The 21,936-nt window shown below is 37.9% G+C and overlaps 1 protein-coding gene across 7 annotated transcripts in view; it reads right to left on the bottom strand.

Annotated features, from left to right (window-relative positions):
- The window catches only part of LRP1B (LDL receptor related protein 1B), a 677,950-nt gene that overhangs the window by 298,282 nt on the left and 357,732 nt on the right, over positions 1-21,936 (bottom strand). For all 7 annotated transcript variants that reach the window (XM_027695895.1, XM_027695888.1, XM_027695892.1 and 4 more), the window contains 2 exons: positions 20,445-20,573; positions 12,945-13,202 (listed from right to left, as the gene is read on the bottom strand). In XM_027695895.1, the coding sequence (XP_027551696.1) occupies positions 12,945-13,202; positions 20,445-20,573 (387 nt within the window). The remainder of the gene's footprint in view (positions 1-12,944; positions 13,203-20,444; positions 20,574-21,936) is intronic.

Genomic DNA, 21,936 nt, shown 5'->3' with positions numbered 1-21,936 from the left:
CTATTTTTTTTTTTAGCTGCACATTCAAAAGCTTCTTATAAATCTGCAGAGACTGTAAATCAAACCCAGTTATTTACTTCAAAGCAGTTAAGTCACCCACTGTTAAAATTAAAGCATAATTCAGGTACAATAGGCATCCCATCAAGCACGTGGCCTGAGAGAGCTGCACGTGGCAGTATTAGGCTGTGACACTTGCCTCATTTAACCACCTTCCAGCAGACCCAAAAGTGTGCAACCTCCCACCTCCCTAGGACTGCCTCCTGCATGGATTATGAACTCCACAAACCATCATCTCACAAAAAAAAGGTCACTTAAATGCTTTCCTGTCAAGATGCTAAGCAGTAGATTATTACAGTTCTAAAGATATGTCAATAAATAGAGCTACCTTCACAATATAAAGTATTTAAGGAAAACGACTTCCAGAGAAAGTTTGAACAGTTTAATGGCAGAGCCAAGCAATGGTGCTTTAATGGTGCTTTTGGGGGGATAATGTAGAAGTGAATTATATTTGACAACTCCTAAAGAATGGGTTGAGGAACAAAGGAAACTCATACTGCACATGTTTTGTAGAAGGCAACATTTGTCATTCATGGGACCCAGAGTATGCTGTAGCTTCTTGCAGGTAAAATGCAGGTCATAATTTTGTAGGATAATTTCATTTGGAGCCCACTGTAGTTGCTATTAGGAATACATGGTCTAGACAATACGAATATGCAGGACATGACAGTGCAATAAATCAATCTGTTTCTTTTCCCCAAAGGGCATTATTACATTCAGTTTTAATCAGAAGATAATACTGGCCACAGAGTATTTCATTCTGTTATACAGACATATTCATATTGGGCACAAAAGTGTTTGTCTTCATCTCAAACATATTAGGAGAAAAGGAGAAGACATTAAATTTTCAAAAACAAACAAACAAACAACCCTCCCAAAAAACAACCCACATTGCTAGATAAATTGAACTTGCTTATAATATAATTAAAATCTGCATACGAAGTCCAATTTAAATACAGCTTGAGAATGACAATTTAGAGAATACTAGAAAAGTTAAAAATATCTTCAATAATAAAAAACACAACCTGCACAGTTAGCAAACATATACCTCATTGTTCCACATAATATCTCAGAAACAAAACCACATCATGTACCTTACTAGATGAAATAGCCTCTTTTTTAGGGTTGCTAAGGAGAGAAAAAGAAATTGCTTCTTATATTAGGGACATTAAGCTGTTTTCTTGATTTTTTCCCTTCCCTCTAACAGAGGAATCATTGCCACCACCTGATGCCATCAGCATGCTACAACTTCTACAAGGCACTTAAACCACTGTACAGTACCTACAAAAGTCATTTGCTTCATATTATAGTTTGAGCAAAACAAACAAATAAACTCCTTCCCGTCTACAAACATTGCCAAGTGACTATAACAAGTACACACCATGTAATCACTGCCTCATCCGACCTTTCATCCTCTCTATCCTTTTTTTTTTCTCACCCATTTATTACATCTTTTCAATATCAAAATAGTAAACTTTGAGGAGAAGGCTGTTATTTTTTTTATGTGACCCAACCAACAAAGCAGACAACTGTCCAGATTTAAAATCTTGGCACCGTTGATGCACTTAAAAAAAAAAAAAAATATTTTTTCTTGCCTTTTTTCCAGTAATGAAAGAAATAAAAATAAAACATGGCTTTAGATTTATGCATAAATTATTTTTCTATCCATTTTCAACCAGACATCAGAACACTGCTTTTTGTTGTCGTTGTTTATTTATTTCTATCATCACCACTATGCTGCTGCCATTGGTCTACCCCAGCACTACCTTAAAACAGAATAGCATCATAGATTCCATTACAAGCCTCATAAATCACTCAAATAGCTCTTGCTTCCCGAAATATGGCTCACACTCAATGAGCTTATATTTGCAGAACCTGACCTTTGCTTTCAGAAACCTTCCAGCCCTTTCCAAAACTGGCCACTTCAGGAAGATATGAGGCCATAATCCCACCTCTTCTCAACCACAGAGTACCTGGGTACCTTGTGCTGACCACTCCTGCATTGTGTACCCCCCATCATTTTAGCATTTCAGGTTTTAAGCCTCACAGCATCCCTATGCCATGTGGAAATACTGCTATTCTTGTTCTACATTTAGAAGGGAAAAGACAAGATTACTTGCTAGATGACATCCTGTAAATCTCAGGGAAATCTGACTATGACCATATTGCCTTTATTCCTAAATCACTGCTCCTTTCATGGAAACAGTAAAAAGAATTTGTCCCAACACTTTCAAAGAAGTTCAGAGGAAATACATGAATATGCATTGCACCCTCCTCCAGGTCCCTTCTGCAAGGCCTGCTCTTGTCTCCCTTACAGCAATAATTTCTGCCTATAATATGTTTTGTCTTTATGAAAAACTAATTGTCTCTCCAAATATATGTTTCCAAAAGGAAAAAAAAACAAACAACCAAAAACTGAAACTGTACACATTTTTTTAGGACACAGAACATGGATTACAGTGCTTTCACAGGCTGTTATAAAATGTTTTCTCATTGCTTCATCTTTTGAGTTGCCTTTTCCCAGTGGGTTTGTTTCTGAAGCTAATGTAGTGGTTATGACTGTTTAAAACAAATCTGAATTGTGCAACCAGTTGTACAGACTCAGTGACTAACAATATATTCTCCAAGAGTCTTAAAAGGAAAATAAGTATTTTCAGCATACTCATAACTAGAAGAGAAATGGCACTCATATCTTAAAACACATTATACTTATCTCCTTATATATAAATATAAAAATAATATAAATAAAAAAATGGAATCATGTACTTAAGCAAAATAGCAACAACACGCAAACAAATCCAGAAGTGCCAAAAAGAGCAAAAGTCCCTGGAACTGCAAACTGTGGCACATATCCCCACACGCTCCTCAGTCAGCTCATTATTTTTGCTTACACAGTGTGACAGGAATGTTATGTGATTACATATGCAAAGAGCATCCAAACTTTACCATCAGCTCAGAACTGCCATGGTGAATGTCAAACCCAGCACATCAAATGGGAGCTGTTTGGTCACGTGCTGGTAAAACACAGAGTGTCAGCTTTGCACAGCAGATAAACTCTTCTGCACATCCTGTCCTTCTCATTTAATTACTTACAATGATTCAAACGCTTTTTTTCCAGAACGAAGAAATTGTCTTTAGCAAAAGTTATTTTCCCAGGTTAAAACATTGGTTACCTGCAATTTTTCAGTTTTTGAATAAGTGCTTCACTCAAACCAAACTTAAAAATTTGAAAGCAAACCTAAGGTTTTATTTTTTTCAACTCAACTGACAAATACTGAAAAGGATTTTATTTATTTCATAATTCTGACATGATCCGTAAGGTTTCCAGCACTTCAAGTTCTACTCCAAAGCTTCAATTAAAAGAAAATTCTAAATCATATTTGCTTCATTCTAAGTAGAAATCCACAATTATGTAAATGGAGAACACAATAATATTGCCATGAATTAGAGTTAATTCTTTTTGAGCCAGTCATTGCTTCTGTCAATCAAAGAAGTTAAAAACTGAAGAAATTGATCCTATATTAAACCCCCCAAATCAGATGGTGGTTTTAATTTGTCATGTCCACCACAGTGTAAATAATAATAACAGTTTTATCAACTTTTACAAACATTCAATTCATCTTTTTGTAGGGGCTCTTGATAAAGTGCTAAGTTAAGAACAGGCCCTTTGTTTTATTCTGACACCCACAAAGTTTTTGGTGTGTCTCTGTCACAGACTCCAGTCCAGCACAGAAATACCCAGGCTATGGTGAGTGCAGGAAGCAAACCAGACAAAAGCTTAAGGTTTTCACTTTATCAGATACATAGCGTCTGATTTCAGATTCACTTTGATAAGAGCAATTTCTTACTCATTTCTGAAAAGCATGATATTTATTTACCCTTTTCCCTGCAGCAGTACAAAGCATTAGATAAAAATATGAGTTGCAAAACACAGCAATTAGTAGAGACCACAAGTCTGATCACAACTCACAGTATCTGTGTTCATACTCTATTACTCTTTTCGTTGCATAAGATATGTTAAGCAGATTTTTTTTCTTCTTGCCGCTTCCCCCAAAACATACAGCAAGCAGAATGTGTGATTCAGTCCCTGCAAATACTGCAAATTCCCAGTGGGTCACTTCACTGGTGCCCTGGAGACTCAGATCTGTAGCAGAGCTCAGTGCATCCCTAAGACAGTTCAGGCTCATTGCTGAAAACATACTGTTCCCTTATGGCTTCAGCCACTGACAAATCTCTGTCTGGGATGGACTTTGGTCTGTAATTGCTCAAGTGCTTCATTTTTTATATCTGAACATGGTACCAGTTATGATGTTGGATGTAAACAAACCATATTTTGGATTTTATAGTTTTTATGTCCCCTTCATTCCAAAAGTAATTTCAAAGAAGACACGGGCTTTTTAAAGTTTTCTGCAATGTTGACCTGTGTCTCAGGGAAAGTCTTCAGGGGGTAGAAGTCACAATCCAAAGTACATCATGTGTAAAAAAAAAAAAAAAAGTTTTCTTCTTTATAGTGTTTTAGTGGAAGGTTTTTTATGAAGTCTGAATGAAATATTTGATTAATAAATTAATAATTGGAAGTATGTGCAAATTTTCTGTCAATTATTCTAAATGAAGCAAACCTGGTTAACATCCTATGTGCCATGCATTTACAGAGATATATCTCCACTTAAGAAGATAACCACTAGCTAAACCATAAAAAGTGTGAAATTTATAAAGACAATAATAAAGTACCAGTAGAAAGTGAAAAAAGATCATGCATATATAATTAGCTGATGGTACCTAATCCTGAAATATTAATCAGATATTTTGTTGCCATTGAAGACAGTTTCTAAGAGTGTTCACCTGAAGCCTCAAGTTTATAAACAACTTTACTGACATGGGCAGGTTACAATTATATGTCTTCTGTATACCTCTTATACACCTCTTTCTTGGAAGAAAGGCAGAAAATAAGCTCCTGTGATTACTGAGGACCTCTCAGGAGCCCAAAAACTTTAGCAAACCCATTAGAGGACTGTTAATAATTGCTGTAGCTCGACAGTTGGTCAGATTCTGCATGGGATCAGAAAGGGGTAGAAGTTTTGGTTGTAAAAGGCAACACGATTCTGTTGTTGTTTCACTTGCAGCATGTTACAAAGAAAAGAACTTTCCGGTTTTAGCAGCCAACAAAAAAACTACTCAACCAGTGCTGGAATCAGAGGATTGAGGGAGCATCTCTCCTGATCTCTGAGAAGGCTGTGCTATGCAAATGTCTGTGTCTCCCTGGACATTTGCCTCTTACTGAAGTCCACAGTGGATTTACAGAAGCAGAACAAGTTCAGTGTTTGTGAAAATCCTATTACAAAGAACAGCTGCAGTGACTACCAAGTAAAACCAAAATGAAGCCAACACAGTGCATATGGGTGTCAAAGGTTTATGGGAAAATGTGTGTCTAATCCCATAAAACATGCAATACTTAATTCCACACTTCATTAAAAAAAAATTACTTGTGAGGTTTTTTGTTTGGTTTGGTTTGGCTTTGTTTTTACTGCTATTTCATTATTGTTGTATCCAGGGATAAAAATACTTTTGTAAAATATTCACTACAAAACTGTGTGGTTTATATTTGCAGCAACCTAGTTATCTATACATTACATCTTTATAGCCCCCACAATTATTTCATTCTGTCTTCAAAACCTTGTTAATAAAATACAAATGTTACTGTTTTACAAGCAGCATAATAATTCAATTTGACAGAGAGAAAGAGTCCCTCAGCATTCTGCCTGATAAATTTACATGGCTACTGACACCATGACAGAAAGTCCTGTTCTTATTTGCAAAAACCCTTCTGCTTCTGTGGGAGTTTTCTTCCTTGCTCTTGGATTTCCTCCAGGTGCACGAGCTTTTCTACCAAGGAGGAGTTGGGATGTAAGGGAGACACAAAAAGATACAGTCATGTCCCACTTTAGGACAATAATGGAGCTAATTAAGAAGGAAGTCCAAAAATGGTCAGTTAGGAAGTCGACAAATCAGGGAAAAGGGAATATGACAATTCAGCACTGAGAATTTTTGTCTCTTTAAAGATACAACATTCAGGAGACTGTCCCAGGCAGAGCCTAGGAGTTCAGAGAAGGAGAAAAAACACCTACCCCCTCCAAAAAAACCCCAAAAAAAAACCAAAACAAACAAACAAAACCAAACCAAATCAACCAACCAACCAACCAAAAACAATAAAAAATTTGCAATGAGAAATACCATTGAGATAAGGCTTTTTATTTTCTGTACTCAGTCTGAGAATTAGCTGTCCAGGGCACAACCATTGAAAAGCAGATATAAAGAAAACAGACAGTTTTGCTAAGAAGAGAAGACAGAGGCAGGGCTTTGACCAATGTCAATGCAAGATCAATTGTGGAAGCTGGATGAGTAACAAAGCTTGAAAAATAGTGGTATTACATCTTTGAACGACTGAAAAAATCCATTTGTGGCAATTAGCAAGCAGTTAATAAATAGCTCTTGTGTCAAAAGGGATTAAGTGCAGGTAATCTAACTTTGGAGGGAAATGCCACAAATTCAGAGTATCTGTCGTGGCAGCTTGTGCCTCACAGTGACATAATGAAATGTTACAGCAACGCTATTAAACCAGTAGCACAATCCTCAAGTCAAATGGAACAGTCTGTACCCAAAAGATGCACCAAGAACAGACAGATACTTCCCAGATACTTAGAAGGAACTAGCAGATGGAAGGTCCTCTTAGGATTTCTGATATACAGATTATATCTTAACTTTTGTGCAAACACCATGAAGCACTGAGATACAGACCTGATTATATGAATTTTATTCAATAAAAAATATAATAGGTTTGCAATATGCACCATGGTCAAAGGACGAGATCCAACTGATCGTGCTTGTTGGAACAGGAAGGTTGAATGAAGAGATGTGAGCTACCCTTGCTCTTCTAGTAAACCTGATAATCATCAAAAAGGTTGTGTTTAGCCAATAATCAGAATAAACTAGCCAGGAGCTAAAGAGAGAAGCACCTGATAAAAGGAAGCTTCTGTGAAGCCTGGGACTCCAAAGGAGTCTTGTCATTACAGGGGCCAGAAAAACTGTACCTAAAGGGACAATTATCAGACAGTGCTATCTCCTGCACTAAATAAAAGTCCATCCTGCACTAGGAAAGCACCTCATCGAGGCTGTGTCAAATACTGGATCAAAAGTTCTGTAAGTTCAGGTACACCAGAATGAAGAATAAAAGTACGGACTGATGTAAAGAAAGCAGTTCCCATATCATGGAGTATGAACATCCAACTAAAGATTTGGACTTGTGGATAAAATACCTAAAAGCACAGGAAAATTAAAATAAAACATAAACAGGGGTACATGTGCAAATCCCAATAGACAGTGAGGAAGACACGAGGGAGGACTCAGGAAAGATGTAGCCTGGCATACATGACAGGGATGGACCCATGGAACTACCTAAGATGTGGGTCAAATCTGGTTCCCTGTTAAGCATCACCAAGTTCTACAACAGTGATCTGTGCTGTGTGAGATCACAAGCACAAGTCACCTGGAAGACAACATGAATAACAGGGTGACAAGGTCAAATAATAAAAAAAAGAATAGCAATGAGGAGGGCCAGTTTTGAAGAACTTCAGGACTTCAGGAGACTGAGTGACTGGACAGTAAATGGAGATGGGAAATTCAAGATGAATAAATTAATGAGAAAAGTATCCTAGTTTTGTATATTTAATGATGCCTCTGTTTAAATCACTTAAGAGTGAGATATTGATACCCCAAAAAAACACTGAAAAGCAAAAAAACAAACAGACAAGCAAACAAAACCCTCCAAAAAAGCCCCCCAAAACCCAAAAAGCCCACCTTTCATCAAAGAAAGAAAGGTAACTATTCCAAAAACAGCACTTGTGCAGTCTTCGCAGAAGTTCAAGAACATCAATGTGAGATCATCCATGGCTAATTAGCCAAGTGGATGCCACATATAGGACAAATAAGATGTGATATTTCCTTAGGATACTCTTCCCACCTCCTGTTTGCCCCCATTACTGTATGAGATGCTCTGAACACTACTAAAGTGCCTTTGAGGTATAAATGCCCTTTGACACAAAGCCTTCTCATTCCTGTGCAACCTCCAGGCTCATGGGCGACCTCTCACTGAAGAAAAAAGCAAAATCACATCCTACAACTGTATGACAGCTTTTAGTGCCTGTCTGGAGACAGGCTGGGGCAGACTGGATGTAGAAATAAACACTTTCCCCCAGATCTTCACAGTTTTTCTCTTCCTGAATAAGCCAAACTTTGCTTTGATTGCCATGAATATTCATGGCAATTCACAGGAATGCTGAAAGGAGCACCATGTCCTGTGCACAGTGTTTCCTTCAATGACTGAGCCTCATCAATGCCAAGGCTGCAGCTATTCTGAACACAGTACTAGTAGTTGTGGATAATCATTACTAAGAAGGAGTTTAGGTCAGGGGGTGCAGGAGCAATCAGTGGGACCAAAACCAGAGAAAAAAACCAATAATGTAACCAAACAGACACAGTTGGATACTGGTCAAATCCTCTGGGCTCCCTGTCTGACAGCTTTCACAGCAATCATATCCAAAAAGTGGGAGAGCCAAAAAGCCAGCTTTGGACTGTCACCAGGAGGTCAAGTAGAAGGTGTTGGGTTCCACAGGCAGAGAGGCAAATACCTCTCACATCGGAATCTGCCACCTCTCCATGTCTATCACCTGTTCCCAGCCTTGGCAGGTTAAAACTGAATTAGTACAGAAGCAGCAAAATGTTTCTTTTCATCCAGATCAGTCCTGTCCAAACACACCTGCCAAGAGAAAAGCCTGTGTGCCTTCCCAGGTGAGGTATGACTGTCTGTGGGTAGAAAACACAGGTGGCAAAGCTAAACACAAGCCCTGCAGGATTGGTACTGGTGTACTGAGATAACTGAGTGCCAAGGGAACCTGAAACTAATACCAGCCAAGCAGAAAATATCATGCTCTGAAGCATCATCCCAGAAGAGATTTTGTTATATTCTGTAGAAGAACAGCAGCTAAAACCCAGGCTGTGCTGCCCAGTGCTTGTTTGGAGAGAGCATGTGAGGTGCTTGGTACTTGTAATGATGAAGACACAAAATGCCTTTTAAAATGAGGGAAAAGAAGATTCTGTCATCCAGAAGATGCTGCTCTTGCCAGTCCTCAGCTCCAACACACAGAAGTGTTAATATAAAATTTCATATCGTGGCTTTGGCAGGGCAGAAAATTGTGAGAGATTTTCCACATTCATGCCACTAAAAAGAATTTTTGCTAGTCTGGACGAAGAGATATCACTTTAAATAAGTGATTGTTCCTGAAAGTCTCTCTGTACTAACTGGAAATGGACTGTGAGCCAGCTGTGAAGTGTCAAGGAGCACATCCCTTACTATGGGCAGTGGTTGCACCAGCCTCCTTATAGGAGAAACTTCCCTGAAAGCCTATTTGACTCTGACATTGTCTGCATAAATCTTTCCAAGAGGAAGTTTTCCGGCTTCTCTTCCAAAAACTTCTAGGTCTTAAAAAGACAAAGATGAAACAACATGCCAATGCCTGGTCTTGGCTAAGATACAAATGCCTGTGCTGATACTACAGTGCCTAGAGAAACTTATCCCTATTTGAAAGGGTAAACCTATCAAACAAACCCTACGCATGAGAGAATAAATCTTATAAGCCTAAAACTAGCTTAATAAAAGAACACAAGGAACGCCATCACCGGAGTTGCACCCCATTTTCCCACAGGAAGCACCACACGAGTGCAGGATCAGCCTCTCCACAGCCTCTGCAGAATAACATCCAGACACAGAGCAAGTTACATTGTGCTTCAAAGGAATCTGATTCTACCCATCTGGGACACACACACCCCCACCAAAATGAAGTCAGATTGGACTGTCTTTTGAGGTAGAATGCTAGAAACTAAAGGACTGTTATACCCTTTCTTCTGTAGATCCAAAGCTTACACTCCCTACCTGGAGCTAGTGCTGTATGACCTGGCATAACAATGAAGCCATTTTCATAGTCCCTGCTTTCCTAAATGTAGTCTTTCATCTTAAAAGACGATCTATATTCTTTGTTCCTAACTACAAGTCTTACTTGCCTTCACTGAAGAAAACACTTCGAATAAACCCACTTCAAGCAGCTCCAATCACTTTGTATAACTGACTTTTCTACCACTTCTTCCGTCATATGTAGATAAGATGGGGATTTTTTCATACTAACAAAAAGAACAGATTCGAAAAGTAGGATAAAAAAATAGTGAAAATTCCACAAACCCTGCTAAGAAAACCTTTTCTATTATTTTCCCCCCAATAGTTTTAGGAATATCCTTTTTCTGGTCACACAAACACAAACACAAACACAGAAAAGCTTCCTATTAAGAACAGAATGTACAATTTTATGTGAATAACCCCACGGCCACGACCATTTATTTGGCTTGAGCTGTGGGGGAGTGCAATTACACTTGAAAACACTCAGGCTGAAATCCTTGACAAAGAGTTAAAGTGAATTAATTTGCCTCACCAGAGGTAGTGCTATATGTTGAAGAGAAATGGCAGAAATGACCTGATGGGTAATAGAAGGTAGAGGGAAGAAAAGGAAGAATTTAAAATTAAAACTCAATTTTGCAGTAGCCACAAAAGGACCTATAAAACATGTGCAGGCAAATATAACAGATGCAGCAACACAGGCATAACTCCAGGTGTAGGTCTGCAAGAGAAGGCATTAATCAGGTGGATAATTTCTGCAGTGAGTACTGGGAATGGAAACAAGCAGTAACTCTGCACCAGATGAGTTCTGACTGAATTTTTAGAAGGTATTATTCCCACAAGGAGCAGCCTGTTGCCCCAACCAAACCTGCAGAGACCATGCAGTGCAGAGCTGTGGGTCACAGCAGGCCAAAGGCAGGTTTCATGCTGCCTTTCCCTCTGAGCAGACATGCCCAGACCATGGGAATTGATGTTATCCGCTGCAGCAACACAAGAAAAGTGTCTGGGGATGTGTGTGTTTGGGAAATACACCCCCACAGCTAAATCTGCTGGATTTTGTCAGTCAGAGCTCAAAACCTGTCTCCAAGCAGAGTTTTTTAAGTCTCCAAGCACTATTTCCCACATCAAAATCAAAGAAGAAATCAGACCAAGTCTCTGCAGTTGGTTTATGTCCATGGGAATTACTATTCTTTATCTAAATAAGATTGAACTATTACCATGAAGTTTCAGAAAAAAAAATATTAGAGACCACAGGCTGGTGTGTGCTAGCACTATGAAAAATGAGCAGCTCAATAATTCCAGGCACTGTATTAATTTCAAACCCATCATACAGCCCCGATTTTACAAACAGGTGCACTAATGCAGATCTGAACAGCACAGAGATTATCAATTCTCTTCACACACAGAGAACAGAAAGACAGGAACACAAGACACAACTGGTGAAGGACTGCAAAAAATAGTGCTCAAGTCCACTCTGATGATAAAGACAAGTGACAGAAGAAACACACATCCAGTTCAATACAAAACACATTTTGCCAAGGACTGCACTTAATTCGATTGTTCTGACTAAAAGGAAAACAAAATATCAATAGCAGAGCGAATTGAAAAAGCGTAATCAAATACCACCACCATGATCTTTAGGGTACTTAGATACCTAAAGTATGAAAAGCCCTCTAAAATACAACATTAAAAATGAAACCTCAATAATGTAGGAAGAATGAAAAAAAACCCAAAACCTCAAACAAACATACTTTATGCCTCGGATGAGAATGTTCTTTAAAAGTAGAACAGTCACAATTAGTGGTGAATGAAAAAAAACCAAAACCCAAACACTATTTTTGGAGAGCTTTTTAAATTTAATTTCTTGTTCTAGTAAATATATAAGTAGGAAACTATAAAAAACCCTTACTCTGCAGAAATTACCATATCTTAAAAAAGCTATCCTGATAGTCCAAAGCACAACCTCTATGAAGAATTTATTGCTTTGAAATGCACCTCTAAGAGTTGTAATCAAATCTGGGATTTGAATATTTCTGAACTGGGTGGTCAGAGGGTTTGAGATCTGTTGAGAGCTATTCTTCAATGCACATCTCTCCTTAAAAGGATTTTTCAAAAGCTTAGGTCCGATTTTAGGCTCTGGTCTTGAGTTTTTAGGAGTCTGTTACTAGCACCACCATTAAACTCCTCAGTGCTGTGGTTTCTAAGCTGATCTGGGGACATCTCTTCTGTGAAAGATGAAGAAAATTGCAATTTTTTTGACTGCACACTGTTTAGCAGTCTGTTCACACTAATGTGTCTATGGATGAACACCTCCTTCAGAAGATAACAACATTCCACAAATTGAAAAGCTGACTGAGGAATAACGTTGTAATGCGAAGTCTAATTCAGTGTGATGGGTTTATGCATTTTTAAATGTATTTTCTTAACTGAAAAGAAAAAAAAAAGCAGCAATTTGTATCCACTAAGTCAGACAATATTTTGATATTTTCAGGAACTAACATACCCGTGGTAGTTGTGCTAAGGATGTGCCTATTTCATTGTTAATATTGTCCCAGTGGCAAGGAATCACTCCCAAGTGTTGTGCAGCACTATTTTGCCAGACAAAAGGAAGCATTTCACATTTCTTCTTCCTGCTAGTTTTGTAACTTCCACACGTTTTAGTCAGTCTAAAAAAATGAACATCTTAAAAACCTTTTGCAAAGGTATAAATACTGCAACCCACACTGAATATATGAGTGAGGAACATAAAAGTGCTTCGCTGTGAGTTGCAATATTTAATGTGTTGGGACTGTTTTCAACAGCAAACCCCAAAATTCTTCTGAAGGTTCCTGTGGCAGTTTGCCAAGACAGACACCACTGTTTTGCTAAAACATTGTCAAATACTTACTGTGAAGGTACTGAGCAATGTTTATTATCCACTCCTCTGTTAACTTCCCAGCTTTGGTTATCTTGGAACACTTCAGCTGATTTGAGAGATCCCTTGATTCAATCCAACAAACTGTGTCCTCTCTGTAGCTGTAGTCCAATGTCAATATTGCAGATCCTTTTACAGGGCTTCGTGCAGACAATTTGCTTCCATTATGATATAAAACCTCAATTGTTTCAGAGCTTGCAACCAGAAGAAGAGGAGGTCTATCAGCAGGCTCTAAAAACAAAGTGAAGAGAGTTGAAAGGATTAGCAGGCTGTCTGCACCATACTCATATTTTGAGTTTTAATGTAGTTTTTAATGTTCTTACCTGCTTGTTGTAAGACATGCAATAAATTGGTTTTGTTTTTGCTTTCATAACTATCATATATTCCAAATTACTAGTCCATTTTATCCTGCTGTTCTAATGGTTCACATCATTAAATAAAATTAATTACCCTAGCCCCACAGCTTCTGTTTAATTCCAAGTATCATTATTGCAACATTTTTCATGCCTAAATCATAAAATGAAATACAATTTATGCGAATTATTTCTATCCAGATTACTGAAATTTTTAAAAGAATGAAGACCAGGAAAACCTGCAGAACTCATGAGTACACAGGAAATGGTAAGGTGCTTTTCATATTAGAGTCTGTAAAATAAGACATAAACTGAGGAGTGGATGCCGCTAAAAGATCTTAAAACCAACAACAACAAAAAAAATCCTAATGCAGTGAAACCCGGCTACAGTATAGAGATAATGGGCCTACAACCATCCTTCATAAAGGAGAAAGAATCATGCAGTGGAGATTCCTGACAGGGAAAAGAGAGTGTCTCATTTCCACTGGGTTACCATTACTGTTGTGATAAACAAAGACAAAATATGAAGCAGCTATTCAAATTAGGATATTACATGCAACTGAAAGTGCTGTCACCATCATCTGAATCACTTTGCCTAGAAACCATGCCAGTAATTTATCAAAATACTTGAGCAGTGTGTGAAAAATGAAGGAAATAATAATACCCTAATAGTGAAGATTATATATCTTAAAATACACAATGTTCCAGTTCAAGCTAAAACTTTAAAAAGTTACGTTATTCACAGAGAGGAACAAACAACTCTCACTGAGATACAGCATATTTAGCATTATCCTGAGTGCTACCAGGCACAAAACCAGCTGTTTTTGCTTTACTCCATTGATTATTCAGGGCTGGTTTCAAAATTTTCATCTGATTTAGTCAACTGCAAATAAATATCAGTCTCTGAACGATGAGGAGTCTGCTACACGTGGTGCCACAGCTGATATGGAATAACATCTTGTTCTAGACCTGAACTAGTACTTTAAACTGAAACAAGTCCCAGTTAATCCAGAACTGTCAGGGGGGTATCTATGTCAAAAACCTGTCCCAGCAGTTTCCCTCTTTTTTTTTTTTTTCCCCTGGGAAGAATCTCTTTGTTTACAACTGTGGGGTAACATTGCTTTGCTTTAATTTATAATGAAGAACTGCTGTTGACCATGTGAATTGGCTGGAAAAAACTCCATCCAACAGATGCATATATTTAAGATAGAGGATAGGGAAACTGCTTTCTAAAAAATCCTGTTCCTATGAGATGTTGCTCAGTGTCCAGAGTCCTTCTCCAAGTGAGATTGAGCTGATGCAGGACATTATGAGAATATTCTCTGAAAGAGGAAGATGCAACAATCCTAAAAATCATCTCAGGTTTACTTGGAATAACAGTGATATCTAGTTTTGTAATGATTTACATTCATAAGAATCACTTAATAGAAAACTGTCCTTTGCAATGTGTGCAACACCACAACAACGTGACTATTAACCCCGTTCTTCTGCCAAAGTAAATAACGTTGTCAAGTGGGCAAACTTTTGGACGTTGGATTTAAAAACAATTACCTTAAAACAGATACTCTCACTGCAGTTTCAAGCACATGTGAAAAATATTTGTGTTGCCAAGTCAAGAGCTCTCACCCCAATGTAATCTGCTTGTATTCAGAGGGATGTTTGAACGCTGCATTGACATGGAGCACTTTCAATCAACATTCTACCTAAATCGAAATTTCAGTATGCAATTCCAGCTGTCTAACTGGTGAAAAAAAAAAAGCATAAATAAAAGGTTTCAACAAATAATACTTCATCAGGAGGTCTGATTAAAGAGAAAAAATGCTTCAGTGAATGCAGTGCTCAGTGGTCTCGCTCAAACCCACAGCAGTAGGCGTTAAATTCTGTTCTTTGGTACTTTCAGCTTTTATTTAAAAATCTTGCTTGCTCATAATATTTCTTTTTTTATTTTTTCATGTAAAGAACTTCTTTTCTATAAGGGATCAACATGTATTCTTTCTAAAGTTAATTACATTTGGTCTTCTCTTATCCCTTCCCATTTCATAATGCATATTCTAACTTATAACACATTTCGTCCCTCTCCAGTAAATCCCACACTGACACCTGCAAAACCACACTTCTGTAGCATTCCTTTTGGGACTTTCTAGCTGTCCTCATCATCCTCACATTCACTTCCAACAATCCATGAGTCAGATCCACACGAGTTTGGGTTTTTTTTGTTTTTGTTTTTTTTTTAATTTCAGAAGATATCTAACAACATCAAGGAATGAATTGCTTTGTGAAACAATCCCTTGTGGTGTAAGCCAGGAGTGAAGCCCCCTAGTCTTGTTTTTTTTGGTTTTTTTTGTTTTTTTTTCAAAAGAGAAGGCAGTGTGGTTCTTGTTAAGCAATTTTCTTTGAAATCTGCCAGGTAGGTCCATTTGCAGTCAGTCTAAATCTCTCTTCCCCCTGTTCTTATCAACTTTTGCTACCCATCAGAAGAGAGCCAGACTTAAGAGCTTCTGTTCCTGTCACCCACTCACCCCAACTTTCCAGACTGGTACAAAAGGTGTGTTTCCATCTGCATCCTGCTGAGTTAGGGGCTTTATTTTTACATCTGACAGCTCTGTGCTCAGCTTCTCTCTTCTCACAAAATAATACCACTGCTTAATTCTGGATTCAATCACTCTTCCCAACTACCAAGAGTGTGAAAAAACCTTTATTATTATTTTTGCTCTTATACTTTGTGCTAAGTCGGATATTTCCACTCTCTGCAATCTATAAAGCCTCAAAGAAAAGGCAGCTCAGGGGATGTTTGCAGTTCCAAAGCCACCACAGTGGTTTGAGGCTGCAAGAGAGAACCATATCTTTTCTCTCACTGTTTTGAACTGACCTGTTGAAAACTGTAACGAGGATTTAACACCTCACTAAACTCCAGAGAAAGGTTGTATTTTAGTATTAATGTCTAAGACATAAGAGAATTCTTAACAAGAATTAGCTTCAAACCTCTCGAGCAACAGTTGTAATCAAACCTGGCTGCAAACAAAGGCATGGTAAGGACTCATGGCACTGCCAAGAGGTTCTGCTCAGCAGGCACTATTACACATTAAAAATTCAGAAACTAGATTACTGAGTTTGAAATCATAATTTTAAAGCAGAACTACATTAAATAATTCAATGGATTGTATCAGATAATCACGGTTTTTCACAGTAGGGTAGGTAACCTGCTTCTTTCAGTGTTGCTCAGATAAGGGCTGATTTCATAGTTATTTTTATATATATATAAATATATATATAGACACACACAAATATTAAAAGTTCCTGCAGAAATTTTTAAATTAACTTACTGTATAGCACAGTGCTGATGAAAAACAGAAAAGGAGATAATAAAGAAATCATGTATTCTCCCTCACAAAAGCTGCTTGTTTGTTCCTCAAGAACAGAAGCTGAAAAGTTGAATGGACAGATCTAGGATGAGTTACAGTGAGCTGGCAGCAGCTTTTCAAATAAGTGGACTTCATGTGTGTTATTTTTTCACAAGTTTTTTCTTTTCTTTCTTTTTTTTTTTTTTCATTTTATGGGAAAGATAAGAAGTGAGTGGCTCTTTAATCCAGGGAAGTTTTATGATTCATCCTTCTTGACTAAAATGAAAGCATTTTCCTTTGAATTATGTTTAAGATAGAGTAGTGGAAAAGATGAAAGACTTGCATTTCCCTCCTCCCTGATCTTGTCTAAAATACAGATCAATAAGTGATGCCACAACAAATCAGAAATGAAGGTGTTTTGCACTGCCAACAGACCTACTTCTCTGCAAGAAAAGCCTCAGAAATGCCAGCAAGTTGAGGTTTTCTACACCACAATGATAGGAAAAGGATAAAATCCAGAATTCAGTGTTGACGAGCAGCTTAAACGCCCTTCTGCTGGGGTGTGCACTGTAAATCATAAGTACTTTGCTCCCACCAATACATGTACAGTATAAAAATCTGAAATAATATTGAGCAGTGTTAAATTAAATGCAAGCCAATTTTGTTTTGACATTATTTTTGATGCTTAGCCATAATGTGCCCCACAAATGGGCTGTTTTATTTCTAAAGCCTCAAGACTTAGTTCTGTGAGATTATACAAGAAAACTGTGTTGTCAAATCAGTTTAAAAGCGCTGAATTTTTTCTAAATACCCCCCCAAAAAAGTTTCATTTAGTCATTTTCAGTTCATCCTGCTGTATCTCCATGACAAACATTTCTCACCACATGGCATTTTTCTCTACATAGGTTTTGGAGACATAAAGCATACCATGAACTTTTGGAAAACAGATGAATTTTATTTCCTCAGCTAAAGCTTCCCAATTCTGTCATTTGCTTTCCTTAAATACTCTTCTCATCACATGCAGACCTTGCAATATAGGCATAAAAACTTGGTAAACAGAGAAGTTCTAAAATTCTGTTCAGCAAAGCTGCATTTTGTTTCATTTTCACCTTAGAAGAAGTCATTAACTGCTTCTTTATTCATAAAAGAAAACGTGGTTAAAAAGTCTGTAAAAAACCACAGTGTGCTCCCAGCTGTTTTGATACCTATTTTAACATCCTTCCCCAAAGGGACTGTGCAGCTAAAAGCTTCTGGCTCCAAAGGTATTTAATTGTGCTGAGGAAAAAAAATGCAGAATTTAATGAGGGAGAAACCTCACCACCTTCAGAGACGAGCGTGCGGCTGCCTGAAGGGCAGGAAAAAGCAGTTTTTGAGAACTCTGCTAATTGTACCATAGCACATGTGGAGAGCTGGTTGGGTGGGGATGGGCTTTGAGACCATGCAAGGGCTGATGGAGACCTACAGGGTCACCACACTCTCCCCTGATCCAGAACAGGGCTCCTCCAGACCCAAACAAGTGTCACCTGCTCAGCACCTTCTGTAACTGGGGCCTCCAGCACCTCCTCCACCTCACTGCTCATAAATATTCTCCATTTGCAGAGGCAAAGGGTTGATGGTTTGGTGTTTGGGATTCTGTTGTGTGTAGGATCTCCATGGGGATGGCAATTTGCATTCTTAGCAGATCTGCTGTCATTAACAGTGAGAATTTTCCATGAGGCCTAACCTAACTTACACCTCTAGTGCTGCTTCTTGTCTTTCACAGCTTTTACACACAGAGTGGAATATTCCTTGGCTCGTTTTCTTCATTTGTTTGACAACTACTTTTGCCAAATGTAGACAAAGCAGGGACCTTGCTCTTTCTACCCTTATTTTCCTTAGGATTTTAAGGAAAAAAATTGATAATTTTTCTAAGTGCTGGGTTGTTGTTGTTTTTTTTCTTAGGCACCTTTTTTTTCCTGGATTCTGTTCTAGTGATCCAAAGTTGACCCTCACTCAGTGTCATATCCCAGATGAAGCAATAATCCTGACCTAACCCTAACCCTACTTATACACACCTTTCCCTCTGTGCAACGAGGTTCCATGGATTAATTTTTGACCTGTGATGTTTGGATTTTACATACTTTTCCCTAATCTATTTGTGCAGGGCCATGCTGCATTTTTGTCCCTGCTCAAACCTCATCCTATAGGAGAGAAACTTGTGAAAATTGGTTTGTATGACCAGGGAAATTATGACAGTAGCAGGGAGGGTAAAGAAAAGTGATGTGCATCTGGCACACGGAAAATTCACCAATTTCCACCCTGTAAGTTGGGCCCAGTGAAGCAACACAAACTATTACAAGATCTTGCATAACTGTGCAATAAAAGCATGTTCTTTACTCATCCAGGTTTCTTTATAACTTCTGTGTCCTATGAAATATTTGACCAAAATACAAATCATATTGATAATTTAATCCAGCATTAATTAAAGGAAAAGTTGTGTTTGCACACACACACACACACACAAAAATAATGTAATGAGCAACACTCATGTCTGTGCAACACCATGATCTTGGCTTGTATTGTCCTGTAGGGATTTCTCATGAGTGGTGATTCCTTTCTGAAAATAACAGAAAAGGTGAAAACTAGGGTAATGATGAAGTAGTAAAAAGTACAGAGGAGTTCTCTGTTAATCTAATTCTTTTCATCAAGACACCAACAGTTCACTAGAATGCTCAGTTGTTACTCAGTCTTATGGGTCTAAGGGAAACTCCATGGCTCATCTCAAGCCCAGTACTGGCACCATGAGGTTTTCCTGATCTAAAATTACATTATGAATTTTCATGTAGTGGAGAAAGATGAATATTAAAGTATTTTTACATTGTAAAACTACTTTGTAAGAGGACTTTCTTATCTCTCTTATCCACTTCACTGTGGACTTTTTTTAAAAAATGCTGAGCTATATTGTGTGGATCAAAACAGCACAAACAGTAAAATACTCTGTAACTCTCAGTGGTGCTCAGCCAAAACATATTTAGTAATGCTTTTTAGGTGAGCAAACCTTAAAAAAGCCCAGTAGTCCTTCCTATTTTCTGGTGGCAAAATAGCTACAAAAATGAAGACTCAAAAATGTATAAAAAACATGGCTTAAACTTGGGGCCTGAAGCATTGTGGATGTTGAATAACTCCTTAAGGAACTTTTGGGGGTTTTTAATATAAAAGCATTGTTAATTCAATATGCTGAATAAGAAAACACTGTGTAAAATATTGCCTCATTAAACACAATTGACTAATTTCCTCAGATTCCCAATTCGCTATAACTAATGAAAACATGCACTAAGCAACAAAAAGCCTTGTGTGAATATGTATATCATGAAATTCACCTCTTGGGATAATGCAAGGACAAAGCAATCTCATGTCTTTTTTTTTTATCCTAAGGGTACAATTACCTCATGATCATTTCCCTTGTCTCCATTGTCTTCCCAGAGTAAACAGCCTTTATTGTTTGTGTGAGGAAAATCTTTGATTTATTTATGAACAGGGAAACTGGGAACTCTTCTAATCTTGGCTGAATTGAGTATTTCACTTTAATTAATAATAAACTGATAATAACTTCTAATATTGCCCTTGGAGTATTGTCTCAATATGCGAAAAGTTTTTCCAAGGTTGTTTTGTGGTTCTTTTGTAGCAGAGTGGAGGAAAGTCCATCTCACCTGTGTTCATTTTGTCTTTTCACATGAATCCTCCAGATAGGATCAAACCACAAAATACCTTCAGTAAGGTAAAAAGACGTTAAAACTTACTATTTTTGGCCTTGCAGGACTTGTTATCAGGCTGAAGTACATAACCCTCCACACAGCTGCAAGTGTATGATCCTTCAGTATTTACACACATCTGGCTACAGCTTCCATATGTGTTACATTCATTCATATCTAAAAGGACATTAAGAAGAGCTTGTTTAGGGATTAGGAAAAAAAAGAAATTCAATAAAATTCACAATTCTAAGAGAGACATTTAAGTCATTAAGTAATTATGGTGTGATGCTTCATGTTTTCCCCTTCTCAGAATATGATTTTATCATGGATGTTGGCTGTTGAAATTACTCCAGTAACCAAACAAAAGGGTAGGAGTTTTCCAGTTTAATAGCTCTTAATTTTGAAAGATAAAACCTTCATTATTTGGAGTATCCAAAGTCTCCATCACATTAGGCAGACATTTGGGTCCTTGTTAGTACTAGAGACCACTACTTATCAGGGTTGATGAATGAGGCAACATTTCAAGAGAGGAAATAATTGATTATCACTCTCAACCTGTTTTTGCTGGCAATGTCTTATAGTTCCTTAAATGAACTGTCACCACTTCTACATTACGTTATCAACCACTACATCAAAAACTATGTACTTCTCTCATAAATATAAAGAACAATTTTCTCAGCTAGGGTATACAAGCATAACACCATAAAATCCAGATATGCTATTTAACAGTGGTTGAGGGTTTAAGTAATAAATTGACATTCTAAAAAACTGCAGCTGAAATTATTTCCCAAGATATATTTTTAATCACAAAACGTGACAACCACAGAGTGCAAGAACTTATAATAAATTACATTTATGAAGAATCTGGCTTAGTACTGTTAGTTGGAGAGAGGTGTGATTGGTAGTGAGCACATACATAAGGCAATAGAACTCCAATATGATTATTAAAAGAGAAAAAATAAAACAGGAAACAAATACCTGGATGGAGAATTAACAAGCCATATATTTCAAAAATCGAAAAGAACATCAGTTTCAGTCTACAATTAATTACACCAAAGTAACGTTCCCAGCTAAGTTGTGTGACCTTGGGAGTGTTCATTTATCAAATTCTAATCTATGTGTGACTTTATGGGCGTGAGGTGGAACATGTTTTACAAGTTTTACAGGCTCTCCTGGTAGAGAGGTCTGGAGAGAGAACGGCTCACAGAGATGAGCTGCAGCTTTTCAGTCAGGAGAACACTCCCCACCTCCTGCAGCCTGGCTGGGGATGCTTCCTTACAGTAACTTCAGAAGAGCTGGGGCACAGGAGCATCAAAGAGCCAGGAGAGAGGCTCTGACTCTTGTTTTGGGGCCGCTCTTTCCCAATCCCTGCCCCACAAGCCCACATTCATTCGTGACCAACACCTTTGAAGAAGGGTGAGGAAGCAGCTGTGCTGCCCTTGGGCAGAGCTGTGTGGGAGGAGGGATTACCCCAATAAGACCTAAAATCCGATCAGGGAATGCCACCAGTGCAAGCCATCACACAGGCTCTCCGTGGTGA

This window comes from Neopelma chrysocephalum, unplaced genomic scaffold (assembly GCF_003984885.1).
Source record: "Neopelma chrysocephalum unplaced genomic scaffold, ASM398488v2 Primary Assembly neopelma1_103b, whole genome shotgun sequence".
NCBI lineage: Eukaryota > Metazoa > Chordata > Aves > Passeriformes > Pipridae > Neopelma > Neopelma chrysocephalum.
Note: the sequence above shows the minus strand (reverse complement) of the source record. Positions and strands in the feature narration are given on the sequence as shown.